Source organism: Corapipo altera, unplaced genomic scaffold (assembly GCF_003945725.1).
Source record: "Corapipo altera isolate COAL_440 unplaced genomic scaffold, ASM394572v1 45, whole genome shotgun sequence".
In the NCBI taxonomy this organism is placed as follows: Eukaryota; Metazoa; Chordata; class Aves; order Passeriformes; family Pipridae; genus Corapipo; species Corapipo altera.
In genome coordinates, this window is record NW_020884877.1 from 2625763 (window position 1) to 2644668 (window position 18906).

Consider the following 18906-nt stretch of genomic DNA (forward strand, 5'->3'; position numbering starts at 1 on the left):
AAGAGCAGAGGCCCTGGCCCCAGCCCTGTGGACCTTTGAAAGAGAGATGGGCTCACCACTGTCTTCTGGAAAGCGGTAGAGTAATTATTTAATGTCTAAACCCCAACCTTTAACAGAAAGCCAGTTCTTGCAGGCTTGAGAGACTCGATGCATGCAGGAAAAGGTCGGGAAAATTTCCCCTGCATTGTACCTCAGCACTCTGGAGCACAGCTGAGGGAACAGTGGCATCTGGTGTTCGCTGGGCTCTCCTACAGCCACTGCTTCCCAGGCGCTGCTGGCACGTTCCCTGGGCGTGGGCAGCATTTGCCTCCCCACGTGCAGGTGTCCAGTGGCACCTGGGACCTGTAGGATGCCCAAAACGCCTCTACAAGTGTCCAGGTGTGACAGAGGTCATGTGGGAGGCTCAAGAGGCCTCGGGGGTGCCCAGAAACCCAAACTCACCTTAAAAAAGATAATTACTGTGTTGGGAAATGAATCCCAGGACCCAGGACCGTGGCGGTGATGCAGCATTACCAGGGAGCCTCTGACTGGCAGCCCAGTACCAATGGGCAACTGGGTAGTGCCTGAACCTTATGGTGAGCATGTGCTGTCCCTGGGTGGAGGGTCCTCTCCTGCTGGTCCTCGAGACACAGCCAAATCTGAGCAAAACAAAAGTTTAAGTCATGCATCTCCCTGGTAATTTCTATGTAGTTTAGAAAAGGCAAATTACTCTTTGCACTTTGTTAACTGAAATATGGTTTATTGGTCTCCTACGCCAAGTGCACGAAATACAAGGTATTTCCTACTAAGATGGACAGAATGGCAAACTTGAGCTGGAACCTACATGGAACAATTTCTGCTGGTTTCTGGAGTTTTTCAAGTTGCAGATTTTCAGTAGCTCTGCATCCTTCTACTTAACCAAAGGCTGGTTTGCAGTGGTTTCAGGATACCCTATGCCAGTTTTATCTGAGTGCTGGGACTGACAGACCTTTTCTGTTCCTGTTGTGATCGGTACACAAGCCGCTGCACAAGTTCCTGAGCCTGGTTACTCCACCCTGAGAGCGGCTTCGCCCCGATCCGATGCTGCTGCGAATTCCTACTCCTCCCTGTGGCCGCGCTCAGAAACTCTTATTTCGGTAGCTAAACTCATTCAGACTTACTGATTATTGTCCCTTTGGGGCAGTTTGTCCTATTAAGCTTCAACAAAATGCATTTTGTTGACATCAGAACGGGTCTTACGGCTACAAGTGACAGCAAGGGGTGGCTCTGCAAAGGTGCTGTGTGGTGTCAATCTCCGTCACCAAAACAGGCAGCTCAGTAACAGGATCTGTCTTCTTCCCCTGAGATTTTGGAACTCATCAGGTGGTTTTAAATAACACATAGTACTGTAAAGTGATAACATGCCAAGGGCTGACTTTTGGGTGGCATCACATACTTTGGCTCAGAGTTCCTCAGACCGCTCAGTTCTGCAACAATTTGTTTCAAGTCAAACCCTGGATTTGTTGTGCACCGGAGTTTATTTTCTATAAAAGCATGGGAGGTTTTCCAAAGTGCAGCTGAACTTCTGTTAGAAGAAAAAGAAATCAGTAGGAAATGCCAAATCCCACTGAAATTAAATTTGATCCCCATCATCTCCTACAAAGACTTTGGTCTTAGGCTGGCAAACAACCCAATTCTTGTAAGTCAACAGGCAATTTAAATTGTGTGGAGAACAGGTTGCAGAGGCTCTGCAAATACCCCAACCCTTTTGCTATCAGCAGTCAAGATAAATTTGTTACCTGAATAGGGTTACAGAGAGAGTAAGAAAGGCTGATTTTGTAATGTTTTGTTTATTAAAATCAGTTTTCACTGGCGTTCTGAGTTGACAAAAATGTTCCCCAGGAAGACTGACAAACAGAAACAATTCATAAATATATATTTATATCTTCTGAACACTGTAGGTATAAACAAATAAAAGCTCTTGTTTGCTGCTTTGGGAGGTCCTGTGTAACCAGCATTTTCAACTGGTCAATTAGCAGCATGTGTGTTAATCAATGAAGGACTTCCACTTGTTTTTAAATTACCAAATCCAATGTTTTAAAATTATTGCTTGTTATCAGATAAAACCCCAAGATATAAAGGATGTTCATCATATCATCCCTGCTGATAATGAGGATTTTTATACTGACAATACATGCAGCTTTGTGGTGGGACTTTTTCAGGCAATTAAGACCAAAACCTTCAGAAATTAATTGAGATGCTGGACAGCCAACCTGAGGATATTACAGGAGCCAAATTCTCAGCAGCTCTGACCTTGGCACCTTCCTAAACTCTACCTTCTTTTAAGATGTCAGGCTGAGCACCCTGACACAAAGGCCCCCAAAGCACTAATGGCTGGGATAGCACCCAACTGTGACGTTGCTCCAAGGCTTTGCTGCCTGGCATTTACTCCTCTCCCGGCTACGCTCTGCTCCTGCCTCTTTCCCAGATCCTCTGGGACCTGCCTGGGGAGACTGCCATGGGCTGGGGATGAGGAAGAGGACAGAGTTTCAGATGACTGAGGAATTTTTCTTCTCTCCCTGGTCCTCCTGGCTAGAAGGGTAGAGGGAGGGGCAGTGGCAGGTCCCAATGGAAGGCGGAAAAGCGGATCTCCTCGCAGCGCTTGGAACTAGAGGCATCCCAACCTTTGCAGTTATGGTAGCAAGGCCATGTATGGCAGATTCCCCCCGTGCCTATCACATACACTACTTGGCTACTGCTCTCCCACTGGGGCTACTCTACAGCAGTTCATGTTCCCATCTGCTTGGGAGGACCTTGGGGCCAGCACCCGCCTTTCCGTGCCCTCCCGGTGGGGCACAGCTCGCTGCCCTCCGTGCTCGGCTCCAGCCGCCCCGCTTGCTTCTGCGCAGGAGAACAAGGAGCGGCACTGCTCGTGCTGACCCCTCGGCAGAGGGGCCCGGTCCCGCTGTCCATCTCACGCCGGTGAGGCACGTCCCTCAGGGCACCACCACAGAGATGCACTGCGGGGCCTTCTGGCTCTCGTCCGCTCTGTCCCCGCCGGGTCTCTTGGGATACACCGTGCTGGCCATCTTGAAGAACTCATCTGCAGCATCCAGAGCTATGAGCCGGTCCTGCCAAAGGAAAGGGGGGTTATGGTCACTGTGGGCTGTTTCAGGCAGCTCCCTGATCAGGGTCACAGGATTTGCTGAGCTAGAAGGGACCCACAAGGATCATCGAGTCCAACCCTTAGCCCTGCACAGGACCATCCCCAAGAGTCACACCATGTGCCTGAGAGTATCATCCAAATGCTCCTTGAGCTCTGTCAGGTTTGGTGCTGTGACCACTGCCCTGGGGAGCCTGTTCCAGTGCACAACCACCTTCTGGGGAAAGAACCTTTTTCTAATATCCAACATAAACCTGTCCTGACACAACTTCAGGCCCTTCCCTCACATCCTGTCCCTGGTCCCCACAGAGAAGAGATCAGTGCCTGCCTCTCCTCTTCCCCTCCTGAGGAAGTTGTAGAGTGTGATGAGGTCTTCCCTCAGTCTCCTCTTCTCCCAGCTGAACAGATGAAGTGCCCTGAGCTGCTCCTCATATGGCTTCCGCTCAAGGCCCTCCACCATCTCCGTTGCCCTCCTTTGGACACTCTCTAATGGCTTAACATCTCCTCTCTCCACAGCCACTCTCAGGTTAAGCAAGGCATTAGGTCTAATCTTTTCCCACTTTGTTAACAGGATGCAAGAGCATCCAGTTGCACAGGATTAAAGGAACTTACAGGCATGTGTGAAATTCATGCTGCAACAACACTGACATTTCCAAGGAAGCTGAACCACCAAGCTACAAGGGCCTCATCAGCCAGGATCACCCCAGATGCCACCATGTATCTGAGCATGCTCTGGTGCATTTCACCCACTTGCTTCCCTTCATGTGAGCTCACTGGCAGAACTGGGGATGATGGGCATGAAAGGCATGCTCACAGTACTCACCACCACAAAGAGGTAGCGCTCAGAAAGCTCCCAGCTGGTCGGGAAGATGTTTGTCTCTTCCGAGAGCTTTAACAAGATGTCCCGGGCTTTGCTCATGTTCTGAGAGTCACTGATGATGCTGAGTTTGGTCACTGACAAGAGGGAGTCCGCTTCTTTCTGGAAACCTGGAGAAAAATGTGTTACAGAAACAAGTCAAACATGTGAGCAGGGTCATCCTGGAGCCCCCAGGCTCTTGCAAGGTTCCTTATTCCCCCTCTGTCTTGGATGGCTGCATTCTCTACTTCCTGAAACAAACTAGTGTTTCTCCCTGGCAGGCCCTGTGTCTGCACTTGGGGCAGATATGTACTTGCTAGTGGGGAGGAAAAAATCACAAAAGCATTCAGAGAGAGAGTTCATTACTAGTTTTTCTGAGAAAAAGTGTATGGATGTGCACACCCAGGGTGTTGATTCAGCTCCTCCACATTCCTGATGCTGCCAGAGCTTTCAGGGCTGGTGGGGCTTCCTGAGCATCCCAGTGACTACACCTGTATGTAGTTGGGTAACAGTGATAAAACCTGTGGCAGTAATGAATGCACAGCTAATTGTTCCTGTAGCAGTCAGCATTGATTATAGGAAGGGTATCCAGGAAGGGAAAGGAGAGGAGAATGAATACAGAGATTTTTAAATGTAATGGCTGCCACCAACTCCTTGTTCACCTCCAGGGGGCTGGTGGTGATGCATCTCACATGAAAACACTTATGGGGTCATTGTGGTGGTCTTATGATTAAAGCAGAGGTCTAGATAACAAAAGATAGCAGGTTTCACATCTAGTTGCATGTTTGGCTCTGCTATGCCCAAATGATCCCTGGCCTTGAGCTTCCCCACCCTTTGCAAAACGGCTCCAGAGCCATGGCAGATGTCAGGGAGATGTGGGAGAGCCTTTGTCAACGTGCAGTGAGAGATGGAAGGATGTCAAGTGATCCCTCCCATGTCTGGCCTGTACAGGCCATGTGAGCACCGGGGTGAGGATGAACCCTGATGCCTAGTTATGGATTTATAATGTTCCTCCCACCCAGATGCCAGAATGACAGGTAGGGTGGGAGCGGCCGAGATACCATCTCTGGCTCCAAGGGATGATGTCCTTGAACAGAGTCACACATCCTCCTCTCATCAGCCACCAACCACCTCCACAGCATGATGCATGTCACCAGCTGCTGTGCCTGCATGGCACATCCCAGGTGTCACATGCTGTGTGCCAGGCACTCGGGAAAACCCCAGTGTCACAACCACCACTGCCTTCTCCACGGGACCACTGGGGGAAGCTCACTGTGAGCTTGGATACAGCAGGAGTAGGAGGGCCTCTGTGGAGCTATTCCATTTGCTGAAAGAATATTTCAAATTCACTTGGGAGCAAACAAAGTAAGTGGTTTAGCTCTGATCAGCTGCCACAGGCTAAGGAAGCAAAATAGATGTATCTGTGTTCCTATCTGAAAGGAATATTCATTCCTTCCTGCCTATCTTGTTTAGAGAAACCCAGGGTGAACTCCCACTGCAAAGTTTCCACAAGGAAGCATGAAATGGATGACTGTGCATCTATTATGGGCTTGGAAGGTGATCGTGGTTCATGGGCTCTTTGACGTGCCTGCAGACACGGTGTTCCTGTCTCCTCCCAGCCCTGCCTGAGCCCTGGGGAGCCTCCCACAGGCTCACAGATGTCATGTGGGATATCTGCTGGCATTGCGCACCAACCTCATTTTATTTTCCTCCATTTCTCCTCTACCAACCTCATTTTGTGGAGCCGTTCCCATCCTCAACCATGGTGGAACCCCTCGTTTGGTACCACAGAAATTACATCCTTTTGTCCCCTAGCTTACCTAAATCCTCCAAAATGTGTTTCCACCTGCTCCTCACTTCTTTTCGGGTCTGTCGTAAGGTATAAATATCATAGTTGAGCTTTTGCCATTCCTGCAAAGCAAAGGGATAAGAGACACTCAAGTCATTTCAATCTGATGCTTTTCAAGGAATTTCAACTTTCAGGAATGGAGCCAGAATTGCACTGTTAATGTAGGCACTGAGGTATGAAGGTCAACAACCAGGCTCTTGTTGCCCCTGGAAAAAATTACAGTGATCAGCACAGAATATTTAGCTTGATATTTGGCACCACATCTCTGTTCAAAGCAGCTTCCAGTCACCCTGAAATGACAGAATTTAGCTTAGGTGTTGCTGGCAACCGAAGTGGTCTCCTCAGTCAGACATGGAGAATGCAATTCCAGCTCTGTGCTGGAAATTGGAATGCTCTCCTAGGCTGGGGAACAACATGAATTTCCAAATGGGAGACTTGAGTCTCTTTGGTTCAAAGCCCTTTACCCTAAACTTTGACACCCCAGCTAAAAATCAAAACCTGAGCCTGTGAAAATACCTTGTTTGGCCTTTACTGCTTGGGAAGGCACAATCAGGTGTTAATAAATACCTTCTATAAACCATTGAAACACCTTATTTTCATATTCTTGCAGTTAAACTGGCACAGCACATTTTCTTACAGCCACGGGTAAGTAGAAGTTCGGAAAAAAGTTACTTCTCTCAGTATGGTCACCCATACAGGGGCTTCTGCAAACGGCTCAGCCCTCTGCTTGGCATTGAACTGAGTAGGCAGGTGTTTGAAAGTACTAGAGAACAAGAAAATAGAGTTTTCTAAAATATTGGGATACCTTTTTTTAAAGAGAACAGAGGTGCACGTGGATGGTTGAGGGCTGAACTAGAGTCATCTGACATAATAACCCTTAGTGGCTGCCAGTTGCTGCAGTTAATACCTCACTTCACTGTACAGCTGAAATCCTTGCACTGGACCTCCAGCTTAATGGGACACTGCCCAAGAGGGAGGGGTTTGAGGTTATTTATTAAAGTCACACCAGCACATTTAAACACACCTGCACAAGGTTAGTGGTGGGCTTGGCAGTGCTGGGTTAATAGTTGGAATTGATGATCTTAGATGGCTTTTCCAACCTAAATGATTCCCTGATTCCATGATTCTATCAGCAAGCATTCCTTTGGAAATGCATGCATTCTGCAAGAAAACCAGGAGCACTTTTCATAGCTGAGTTTAATCAGTGCACATTCTGCAAAGGGTGCATTTTTAGAAGCAGTCCCACAATGGGTCACAGCATCACCCTGGTAATTTCCTTGCACTAACAACCTTAATTAATCTCATTTCTCAGCAACAGATTACCTAGACGGACTCTTGTAGAATAAACAGGTGTTAATCTGTGCCATCACCCTGAGATTTTCCTACACAACACTCTGGGTTCAGAGTGGATAAACAATTTCCACAGAGGTCAGCTGTGAGTTAGAAATCCCACTGTTTTCTGATACCTGGTGCCTCAAAGAGTTGACTTGATTCCATAAAGAGTTGGAGATTCCCTAGTGTTTTTTTCCTGACACACCACAACTGCAGCAAATTAAAAACGAAGCCTGTTTTCCTGATGATCAGCCTGCAGGAAGCCCTTGGAGATTACAGTTTGGAAAAAGCAGCCAGCAGGGTTAAGACACTGGTGACTTCAGGTCAGGAGAGCAGGGGAAACCAGTTCTGCCTGCAGCCACTCACTCTCAGAGAGCAAAATCCCCTTCAGCTTTAGCTTTGTGCTGCTGCTCCCCACGAGCCAGAGGCACATTTCCCTCTGGGCTGCAGTGGCACTTGAAAAAAGCTTTCCTGTTTGCACAGAAGGGCACCTGGCTGCCAGCACAAGGCACCGGGACGGCTCCTCAGGCCTTCACCAGAGACATGAGGCAGGGGCAAGACTCTCCTCTCCCAGCTCATAGCTAGGAACTGAGCTCCTCTCAGTGGGAAAGAAAAGAGGGGGTTTATTGTGTTAAAGCTTTGTGGGAAGTTTATTGAAAACTTGCAAAATTTTAGAAAGGGACTAAAAAGCTGCATGATGCCTTGGTCCCTGCTGGCAGGGATTCCTTGGAAACGTCTCAGCCCTCCATGACCCCTTGGTACCAGCAGAAAGGAGAGTGAGCCAGTCTGGGCATGCTGGTGGGGAAATAAGCTGTGTGTCTCTGCCCTCCCACGGAGATAAACAAGTGCTTTAATGCAGACAATCGATCCAGACAGCCACTGTGATCCCAGTCGTGCTCACACTGTGGAATTAGTGAGCTGGGGGGAGGTGGGAAGGATCCTCCTCTCTCCCCAGAACGCGGCCTGCTGGCAGCAGCTCTCGGGGCTGCAGGGATTTACCCCCACAGTAGTGAGCCAGACTCCTCGCTAAGCACGGCAGCAGTGCTTAGCATGCAGGGAAGCTGCTCCTGATTTTCTCTGGATTAACTGCAGTGTGTTTTCCCTTGTCTATTTTTGTTTTAAGGGAATCTAGGTTATGGCTTTCTTGTACGCCGCAGTCACTGTGTTGTGTTATGGAAGTGAATACGATGCATATTCAGTCCCAGGGGAGCTCTAACAGTGTCCTGTTGATGAAGAATTTGGGAAGTGTGCAAAGGAACAGCTTTAGTACAGAAAATGATGCTTAATGGTGGTGCCTGGGAGGGACCCCTTGTTCCAGTGGGATTTCTTTTGCCTGAGCATGGAGCTGAATGTATTTGTATTTTTATAGAGAAAGCTGGGAGGAGGATGCTGGCTTTTCCCAGGCAATTCCTTGTAGCAGAGACACCCTGACTGCTGTGGACTGTCCTCTGTGTGGCTTTAATGAGGAAATAAACTTAAGACCATCATTCCATTCCTGAAATTATCCTAAAAAGCATCTCCCTTGAACTACACAGCAGAGGAAGAGCAGAGCTTGTCCCATCCATGCATAGGCATGGGCAACATCAGAGGCTTTGTGGAGGGTGTTCCCCACACACATCCCGTGAGTCACCAGGATGTGACTGTGGAGGGAGCATTTTGGAGGGGCCAGGCGGCATCACGAGGCTGAGGCTGCTCAGCACCACAGGGCAGGCTGGGGCTCCACACCAAACTCCTCTCCCACAGCTCCTTGGAAAGGTTAGTGTAATTTCTGGAGCGGTGAGGACGCTTCTCACACACAGGACTGGGAGAGCAGAGCAGGAGACTGGTCTGGGGAAACCCTCCTGGAGTTTCTACAGGTCTGGGCCAGCCCAGTGATGCATTGAAAAGCAGCCCTTTAAGAAAATCACCCTTTAGCCAAAATCTGAATTAACCACAGGAGACCAATGCAGATTGCAGTTTCCAGCCCTGTTTTTTGCAACCAGTTTTGCCCTTTTAAACCCACAGAGCTGGGCACAACATATACCAGTGGGGGCTTGAGAAAACCCTGTGTGTATGAGTCAAGAATATCCCAGGAGCAGCAGGGAAACCCCACTGTCTCTCTTCCCTAAGTGCTCAGCCCTGTAAATGTTTACCTGGAAAATTTCCCCAGACTCTCTAGTGCGAAACAGTAAATCTGCAAATGCCAAATGGCATGAAATGAGCCAGGCTGGTACATAACTCAGAGCTCTGAAAAAAAATGTGCCAAGAGAACAGGCAGGACTGTCCAACTTTTCATCCCTGATCACATGAAAATTTACTAATTAGGAGGGAGCTTTCTTCATGTTGCCAAAGCAATCCTCTACTGAAGCCGTTCCCTTTATTCCCTTAAGAGCAATTGGGGTTCTGTTCAAGAGTTATTTTGGAAATGAGGTCAAAACAGAGTTACCAGGGAAAGACTGCAAAATACCAGTCCAGGCAGGTAGCACACCACATCCAGGGATGCTCCTGCTCTGGTTCCACTGGAAATAGTTGAGCAAATACAAACTACAGATCCATTGACCAACATCTCAGCTTAGCATAAGCTTAAATGGGATTCATTTTAAGAGAGGCATGCAGGCATTAAGAGGGTTGGTTCTGGGCTCCCCAGCCAGCATCCCCAGCCCTGGATAAATCCCATCACCTCTCTATGCCCCAGCTACAGCTTGTCACAATACTGACCTTCTCTGCAACCTGTTTAAAAAAGAATAATCCTGTCAGAGAGCAGGAGGAAGAAGAAAAATAGGCCTTGTCAGCTCATTAATGGGCTTTTCAGGAGGATCATGCCAGTGTCACTCTGCTAGCCAGGCCGCTGGCAGGGCTACAGGCTGAGGAATTGCCTTTGCTGGTGGGGTTTATGATCCCACCTTCCTCGAGGGAATAAGCCAAAAGAAGAGAGAAACACTGCATTTACAGCAAGCTGTTAGAACAGGGTTTTTTCCTCAGTCATAATGCCAGATCCCACCTTTAGCTTCTGCTCACAGACCTGTGGCACAGCTGTTCTGACCGTGGCTCCTTCTCTGAAGCCTCTCTGCTCAGGTAACTCCACACACTCCACCAGAAGACATGGAGGCACCAGGGCCACCACAGACTGGCCCTCAGTGGGAGGGCTATCTGCCACATCACACACAATTAGCCCATCAATGATCCCAGTGCAGCTCTTGCTGCTCATTTCACCTCCAGATTTAGGATTTACTTTATACCACAACAGGTTCATCAATGCTGCAGAGCAGGAGGAGGAAAAAAACCTCATTTTTCCTGTATTTGAAACACTGGCCCCAGCCTTCACAAGCTTTGATGACAGCTCTGGTCTCCAAGGTCTCTGTGTTTGGGCTGGAGCTGCCAAAATTTCCCGGAGCAGGACTGTCAAAAGGGGCAGGGGGAAGAAACAGCTCTGCACAGATGGGGTGTGGGTCCATCCTGAAGGAGGACACCAGTGCTGCCGGGGTGGTGCCATGCAGATAAAGCACACACAATGTAGGGCAACCTGCTCTTTGGGATCCTTCCAAAGTCCTGTGCTAGGAAATCCCTGAGATAAAGGTGGGGCATAGCAAAGCATACAGTGAGTGCACTGCACACCAAAACTTCTCTGCTAAATGAAAAAGCAGAAATACAGGGAGTAGTTCTCCTTTCAGTCAATTATAACCACAGGAAAAAAGGACCCATGGTTTTGTAACACTTGTGCACTGCACAAAGAAACGGTTCCTCTGTCCCCTGTCCTGCAGCATCCACATACTCCCCCTGGGGACTTTGGGAACAGAGCAGCCCCCAAAGCAGATTATGGCTTTTGCAGCCCAGAGCTGTTCTGCAATTAGACTTTTTTTCTCTCTCAGGGCTGAAGTCTCATTAGGAGGGGAGGGCACTGCAATCTGGCCTAGTTTTAAAATGCTTGCTGGAGTAAGGAGAGATTTTGGCGCCCAGGGTTGAACACAGGAATGTTGGCTTTGCCAGCCAAGTCCCTCCTGTTGTGCCACCCAGAAAGAACTGCAGCTGGAATCTGCAACAGCTTGCTGGGCTTCTGTGTGGTGCCTCAGTTTCTCCAGCTGTAAAAGGAAGCAGCAGAGCAGCAGCAACCCTGAGCTGCAAAGGGCACGGTGCCATAACTCAAATCAAGCATATTGTGGGTTGGCTTTCCTCAAAGGCTTTTTATTCATTGCACTGCATAAAAATACAGGGTATGTGATTCTACATTTGCTGTGGAGAGGAAGCCCCATGTGTTTTGGGCTTTCCTTTTTCACTGGATGCTCAGAGTCACTGAAAACCCTATGGGTACACTGAAGACGGGGAGAAAGGGTTGGATTTAGGATAGACAGGCACATTGGGTTTAGGACAGGCAAGTACAATGGGTTTAGGACAGGCAGGCACAGGAACAATCTCCTGCTCACCCATAACTGATGCTCTCCTCTGCAACCAGAACAAGGCTGACACACATGCCCAAGGAGACAGCTTTTTAGCAGTCTGGCCACTTATGGTACTCTTTTATAGATAATATTAGTTTTTAGGAGGCCTGCCTCATCATGAGCCCTAAACCAAGCTGAAAAGCTGTTTGAATGGGGAGTCTGGCCAACTGTATACAAAGATTGCATTATCTCATTTAACTTTTAAAAATTGTAATTTTGATCTCTCTGGAGTCTAAAGCTTCCTGTGAAAGCTGAACTAGCTTTTGGTTCAAGGGGACTATCACAGGAGGAAGAGTTACATCCTTGCAGACTCTTGGATTAAGTGGGATCATGTTGAAATTAAATGTGAAGCCTCCAGACTTTCCTGCAAACATTCTGGAGTCAGAGCAGAGAGGGGAAAAATGTGTCACTGTTCACCACAGCCTGCTCCTAATCAGGCCACTGAAATCTCCTTTGAGCTGAAGGGCCTTAGCGAAGGAAATCAGGGCTGCAAAACAGCCTTTATGTAACAGTGATGATTTTTCCCTTCCACAGTAAGAGCTGTGCCAGTTCCCCGCTTCCCGATAATTGCCGTACAACCCACTGGAGAAGGATTGAACTTGACATGCTGCCGGAGCGACAGCTCAGCTACGGGCACTGCCACTGCTGGGCAAATGCCACTGCAGGCAGGGGTAACGCCAGCCTGTCCATGGAAAGGACAAAACGGGGGGATATCAGACAAAACAAGCAGCCTGAAAAACTGGGAAATTGGGCTGGGGGTCCCAGCGCTTCCAGAACACTTTTGGTGGTGGGGGGAGTTTCAGGTCCTGTGCATGTTCTAGCAACAACAAATGCCTGGGAAACCTCCCTGGAGATCTCCCTGCTTTCTGAGACGTGCAACAAATGCTTCCTGTCCACTGTGAAACATCTTCCTCATGTTCTTCCCATTCCCTCCCACTATCTTTTCCTTTTTGTCTCTTCTATTCCTCCTCCCAGTTTCCTTCCCTAAGAAGTCCATTTGTCCTTGATCTCCATCTCAAGTTTACCTTGTGTCCTTTCCTGCATCCCTGGATGTAGCCAGCCCACCACTGGCTTTAAGACTTCCTTGATTTTCAAGGGTCAGCTGCTGTGTTTCCTTACTCCTTCATGGAAGGCATATAATCCTTGGTTTTGGTTGATCATAGAAGTACAGAAATAGATATCCAGTGAAGGGGATCTGGAGTGGGGAACAAAAGATTCTGGAGGCAATATATGCTCAATGGGATAATGCCCTGGGAGAGCACTGAAAGTAGCTGAGACAAGGAGAACACAGAGATTCTAAAAACAGAGGGAGATGAACCTCGGAGTTCCATGGAGGTGAGAAAGGCATCACAGCTCAGGGTGTCTCTTCCTGGCTCAGCTGCCAGAGACATGCCCGAGTTTCCCAGGGATGAGATGGCCACAGATCCATCCACACTGGGACAAAATCTAGAGGGCGATGGAACAGATGCGAGGACCTGATACCTACATGACCCACGCTGGGGGACTTTGGGGTCTTTACAACAGCTTAATTGAAGGAAGGACATTGACCTGTTGGAACAAGTCCAGAGGAGGCCATCAAGTTGATCAGAGGGATGGAGCACCTCTGCTAGGAGGAAAGGCTGAGAGAATTGGTATTGTTCAGCCTGGAGGAGAGAAGGCTCTGAGGTGACCTAATTGTGGTTTCCCAGAACCTGAAAGGAGCCCACAGGAAAGATGGAGAGAGACTATGTACAAGAGCCTGGAGTGACAGGACAAGGGGGAATGGATTCAAGCTAAAGCAAGTAGGTTTAGATTAGATATTAGCAAGAAATTCTTCCCTGTGAGGGTGGTGAGGCCCTGGCACAGGTTGCCCAGAGAAGCTGTGGCTGCCCCATCCCTGGAAGTGTCAAGGCCAGGTTGGACGGAGCTTGGAGCAACCTGGTCTAGTGGAAGGTGTCCCTCCCCATGGCAGGGGGGTGGAATGAGATGGGTTTTAAGGTCCCTTCCAACCCAAACCATTCTATGATTCTGTGATTAGCGGTTGCTTAAACAGAGGCACTGCTAAAGGGTGTGGTGGAAGCACCGAGCCCAAAGGGTGATGGAAGCTCCGAGGCCGGTCCACGGTGAGACCGGGCGCTCAGACTGGCGCTGCCTCACCTCCGAGTCCTTGTCCAGCTGGTTCCTGACCACAATCATGTTGTACAGCACCCGGTCGTCGTCCGCCTCCGTGTGGGTCACGTCGTGGGGGGTGCTCCACAGGTTCTGCTCCTCATCCCGTGCCAGCGTGGCTCCGAAGGATGCGTAGGGGTTGTTGTTGCTGCAGAGAGGGGCAGAGGCCAGGCAGCATTAGCACCACGCTGCCTCCTTGTACCCTCCCGGGGAAAAGTGCCCACTGCTGTGGCAGCCCCTTCCCACAGCCCAGAGTCCTGCCTGGGAGAACGGAGGAGGAAAAGACAGGCAGAGTTTTTTACCTTAGCAAACATCCTGACCACACAAGCCACAGTTTATACCAGGCAGTGCTGCCATGAGAGACATGAGACACATGAATTTGCTAAAGACACTGGATATTATTTGAGCAGCTAGGCTGGAAGAACTGGGAGCATCCATCTGCTAGGATGAAAGGTGGTGTCTTCCCATTGCTCCCATAGCCTCCTGCCTTCCCACCTTGTGGGTGGCATCCCTGCCCACGGTAGAGGGTTGGAACTGGATGATCTTTAAGGTCCCTCCCAAACTAAATCACTCTGTGATGATGAACCTGCTCCAGCTGACCCTGCTTGAGCAGGGGTGGGACTGGATTTTCTCCAGAGGTCCCACATCCACGACCATGTTTCTGTGGGACCCTGCAGCTCTACTTTCTCCCCAGCAGCACAAACCAAGCAGGCAACCCCTGCAGGTGGCCCCCACCCCAGCAGCTCCTGCCTCAGAGGTACAGCGACGTGCTGAGCTGCACAAGGGCAGCCAAGGCACAGAAAGGGCATTTAGCCCTGTCTTTATTTGGGGATAGAAACATCCTCAGCCTGTTTGTGTGTGAGCCTTATTTGTTTAGCAGTCAGCAAAGCAGAGTGTTATCTTCTGGGAAGGTTGTTCCTTGGGAAGGCAGGGAGCTCTTCTCTGCATGGACAGCAGTTCTGTGTTGTATGGATTAATGTTGCTATTGGGATGTGCATTTTTTTAACAGGGATACTAACTTCTGCCAGGAGAACTTTTAGCAGGGGATTTCCATAAAGTGTCTAATCAGGATGTCCAGGCACTTGAGCAGGACAATATAAGTGGAGAACTATTTTTTGGCCTTACCCAACAGTCTCCTCAGCCACCCTGTGGCAATCTCTGCTCACTTCTTGTTAGAACAACCCACTGTTTATTTTGTTTGCTACCCAAATCCCATTCCTTTCGCAAGGAACCCATCCAATGAAATCTCAGATAACTCTGTGAGCTCTGTGGCACCAAGCCATAGAAAGATGCTAAAAGGAGCTCCAGCACATAGATGAAATAGAAAAAAATAATTCCCACCAGCATTCCTGAAGCAGGAAGGTTAATTAGACTTTCAACAAACCGAAAACCTGAGCAACAGGTAATAAGGGAAAAGATAATCTCTTATAATCTCTCATTAAAGACAAGCAAACAAAGGTAACTTGGAGGGTGGGGGTGGCACAACTCAGCTGTTCCTAAACCGGAGCCAGCATGGCTTTGCTCAAACTGCTTCTCAGTTGTGGAGCAGACAGGATCCCAGCCTGGAAGGGATCACTCAGGAGCCAGCTGTGCCATGAGCATGAGTTCAGCCCCATCTTGCCTTCAACAGGCTTCTTCCCACTCAGGGATTTACCAGTACTTTTAACATATGAATTACTTAAAGCACCAGTATTTGGAAATAACACTCCCACACCTGAGCTTTTCCAAGCCACTCCCTCCCTCACAGCTTCCCAGTGCCCAGCTTTCCAAATCACAGCATGGAGCATCCAGCAGTCTGTAAGGAATGCAGGCAGTGCCCAGGAGTCAGCAAGTCCATACAGGCATGGAGAGCTCTGCCAACAGTTCTTCCAAACAACATTGAAAAGGAAGAAACGGAAGGAGAAAAAAGAAACACATGAACGGCAGCTGCTTTACAGGTTACAGGAGTCTCTGTGGGACCACAAGGGACTGAGACCATTTCACAGTCTGGATGTGAAATATCCAGAAAATGGTGAGCACTAATGATTCATCAGATTCTTCTGATTTCTTCTCCGATTTCTTCTCCAGGGGACTTTCAGTCCACATTCGATTTGTTTTGGAATTCAGAGCCCAAATATTTAGTTTATTTTCATCCTGAGTACACCACCTAAGCCAGACTCCACCTTTGCACATTGAGAGACAGCCAGGCAGCCTGGATCCTTTGCAACACCGGCGACACCAGGTCCCAAAACCTAAAACTCAGCTAAAAGATCTGAAATCTCAAGCAAGTCATTCATTTTAAACAAAGTTGCAGTAAAAATAAAAATAGAGCCAGGAAGCTATTGCAAGATGCCTGCTATGAAATAAAACCCAAAAGCCTCCCGAGGAGGGACAAGCCAGTGATTAGGCTGTTAGATTAATTATACCAGCACAGTTGTACAGGAGCAGGTGCCTTTAGAATTCCCAGAATTTATAGAGGCTTTCTTACTTATAGCCAGCATTAATTGGATCGCCAGTGGAAGGCGTGTTACTAAAGAAAGGAGCCAGGTGAGGGACAGCCACTGGGGCCCCAGGAAGGAGCTTCTCCACACGTGTGCTCAGCTCCGGTAGCTTAATGCCAATTTCCTGGGCTGGAGACCTCATGCTCGGGATTATCCGGTTATTATTTAGGTACCTGCTTTAACAGCGCGAAATCAGGACGTTTCAAGCCCTGTCACCAGCTCTGCTGTTACCTGACACCTATGTAGGGCACACCGGGAGCATCCCACACTCCCCTTGAAGTGCTTCTGTCGCACCGATGACGCAGGGAGGGCACAGTCCCTGCCCCCTCTCAGGGCTGGGATACCCACTGGTGGTGCTGAGACCATGGCTGGGAGCTGGGGAGGGAGGGAGAGGTGCCACAAACCTACTGCATGGGTGTTTTGCAACATGCAGACTCTCCTCACATTCTTCCACAGCTCACGGCTCTTCTCCACGACTCGGGGCTTTATCTTTTCACACAACCCCCCAACGTCAGCGTCTCTGTGCACAAAGCAGATGCGACTGACAGCGCGAGAGAAAGATCTGCTCCCTGGAGATCATCACGGGCAGCTCTCACATACAGCCGGCTCCGGCTCTGCATCCTCATCTCCTCTCCAGCATCCCTGGATGGAGACAGGCTGAGAGCTGGGGTTGTTCAACCTGGAGAAGAAAAAGCTCCAGGGAGACTTGGGAGCCCCTTCCACTTCTTAAGGGGGCTTGTAAAAAAGAGGGAGAGCGACAGTTTACACGGGCAGATAGTGATAGGACAAGGGGGAACGGTTTTAAAGTAAAAGAGGAGAGATTTAGCTCAGATGCTTGGAAGAAACTCCTCCCTGTGAGGGTGGTGAGGTCCTGGCACAGGTTGCCCAGAAAAGCTGTGGCTGCCCCGTCCCTGGAAGTGTCCAAGGCCAGGTTGAACAGGGCTTGGAGCAACCTGGTCTAGTGGGGGGTGGCACAGGGATGGAACAAGATCATCTTCTAGGTCCCTTCGAACTCAAATAATTCTGTGATTCTAAGATCCCGACCCGAGAACTGAGCTCTGCAAAGCACAGAGGTGCCTAACGATGGGACCTGATCCCTTTTTGTTCAGTGCCTCATCCTCCTCTATTGAAATCCCACCATGGAAAGACAAGCGCTGGACCGTCCCTGTGGACGGGCATCACGGGGAACACCGAAGAGATGCCGCTCTCGATTCACTCCCTAAACCTTCCCCGTAGAACACCCCTCGCCAGGTGCCTCAGCATCCCGGGGGGGCATCGCGCCGTGGGCTGGCAGGAGGAACTCAGCCCCTGCGGCAGCCAACCCAGGCGGAAAGGGCACGGGAAGCTGCTCGTTCCCGCCGGGGAAGATCCCTCCGGCGCCCTGAGCGCTCCGGCAGGGGATGTCCAGCCCCAGTGACAGTGCTGGAAGCGGGTCTGGGCACGGTGGGGCTCACGCCAGGAAGGGGAGCGGGGACCGGGGTGGGCGCATCCCCCGCCGCGGGGCCGGGCCGGGGTCTCACCTTAGCAGGGGCTCCTTCTCGGGCGGCGCCGCCTCCCCGCCGCAGCAGCCGCAGCAGCCGCCGAGCGATCGCAGCCAGGCCCGCAGCCCCATCGGCACCGCCGGAGAGCCGGGCAGGGCGGGCCGGCCCGGGCGGGCCCTCCCCCGCAGCGGGGCCGGGCCGGGCTCCGCACCGCCCCCGCCGCCCTGCCCGCACGGCCCGGCCCCCGCCGGCGGCTCAGGGGCGGGCTGCTGCGCCCTCCTGCATCCTTCTGGAGCCGCCCTCCTGCATCTTTGTCCTGCATCCTGCTGCACCCTCCTGCACCTTCCTCCTGCATCTTCTCGCACCCCTCTGCAAACCTCTGCACCCTCCTGCATCTTCCTGCACCCTTCTGCATCCTCTTTGAACCATCCACCTTCACCTTCCTCCTGCATCTTCCTCCTGCGTGTTCCTGCACCCTCCTGTATCCTACTGCACATTTCTCCTATATTCTCCTGCGTGCCCCTGCATTCTCCCCTGCAGCACCCTTCTGCATCCTGAAGCACCTTCCTGTACCTTTCTGTTCTCTGCTGCATCTTCCCGTACCCTCTTACATCCCCACGTGCCCTCCTCCGTCCCACTGCATCCTCATGTGCACACTGCACCTCCCCACATCCTCTCACACCCTCCAAGAGGGTCCTCATGCACCCTCTTGCATCCTCCCACACCCTTCTCCATGCTCCCTCACCTTCCTGCATCCTCACACACCCTCCCACACCCTGCTGCACCCTCTTGCACCCTTCTGTGCCCTCCTGCACCCTCCTTAATGCCACGTTGCACAGCATTTGCAGCCTCCAGCCCTCGTGCCACCAATGACACAGACCATCCCTGGCCAGCACGGCATGGCCAGAACCAAAAATTCCCCCTTTCCAACCCCCTGAACCACTACACTTCCAGGTGTGTTCCCACTTGGCTTTTGGGACACAGGGCTGTGATCCTGGGAACTGCAATGGGAAATGTGCAGGGGATGACGGACCCAGCTGTCTCTTGGTGCAGGGACTTTTGGAGGAAGAAGAGAAGAGCCTAAAATATTGCTCCCTTCCCCTTTATTTCTCCCTGTCTTACAATGAATGTTCCTATCACATGCCTAGCTGGGATCCCAAGAAGAAAAAGCTTAAACTCTGAATTAAGATGGTCCTGAATCTCATTTAATCACCACAGATTTGT

At 50.3% G+C, this 18906-nt stretch overlaps 1 protein-coding gene and 1 long non-coding RNA gene across 2 annotated transcripts in view; one reads left to right on the forward strand and one right to left on the reverse strand.

Annotated features, from left to right (window-relative positions):
* Nucleotides 1-18906, forward strand: part of LOC113944084 — a 156855-nt gene that overhangs the window by 133622 nt on the left and 4327 nt on the right. The gene's annotated exons all lie outside the window — the stretch shown is intronic.
* On the reverse strand, nucleotides 1799-17824 carry MREG (melanoregulin). The gene is made up of 5 exons (XM_027636715.1): nucleotides 17722-17824; nucleotides 13710-13869; nucleotides 5798-5888; nucleotides 3945-4108; nucleotides 1799-3089 (listed from the first exon to the last, which is right to left on the reverse strand). Exons 1-5 carry the CDS (start codon nucleotides 17811-17813, stop codon nucleotides 2955-2957), a joined length of 642 nt encoding a protein of 213 aa, XP_027492516.1. The 5' UTR covers nucleotides 17814-17824; the 3' UTR covers nucleotides 1799-2954.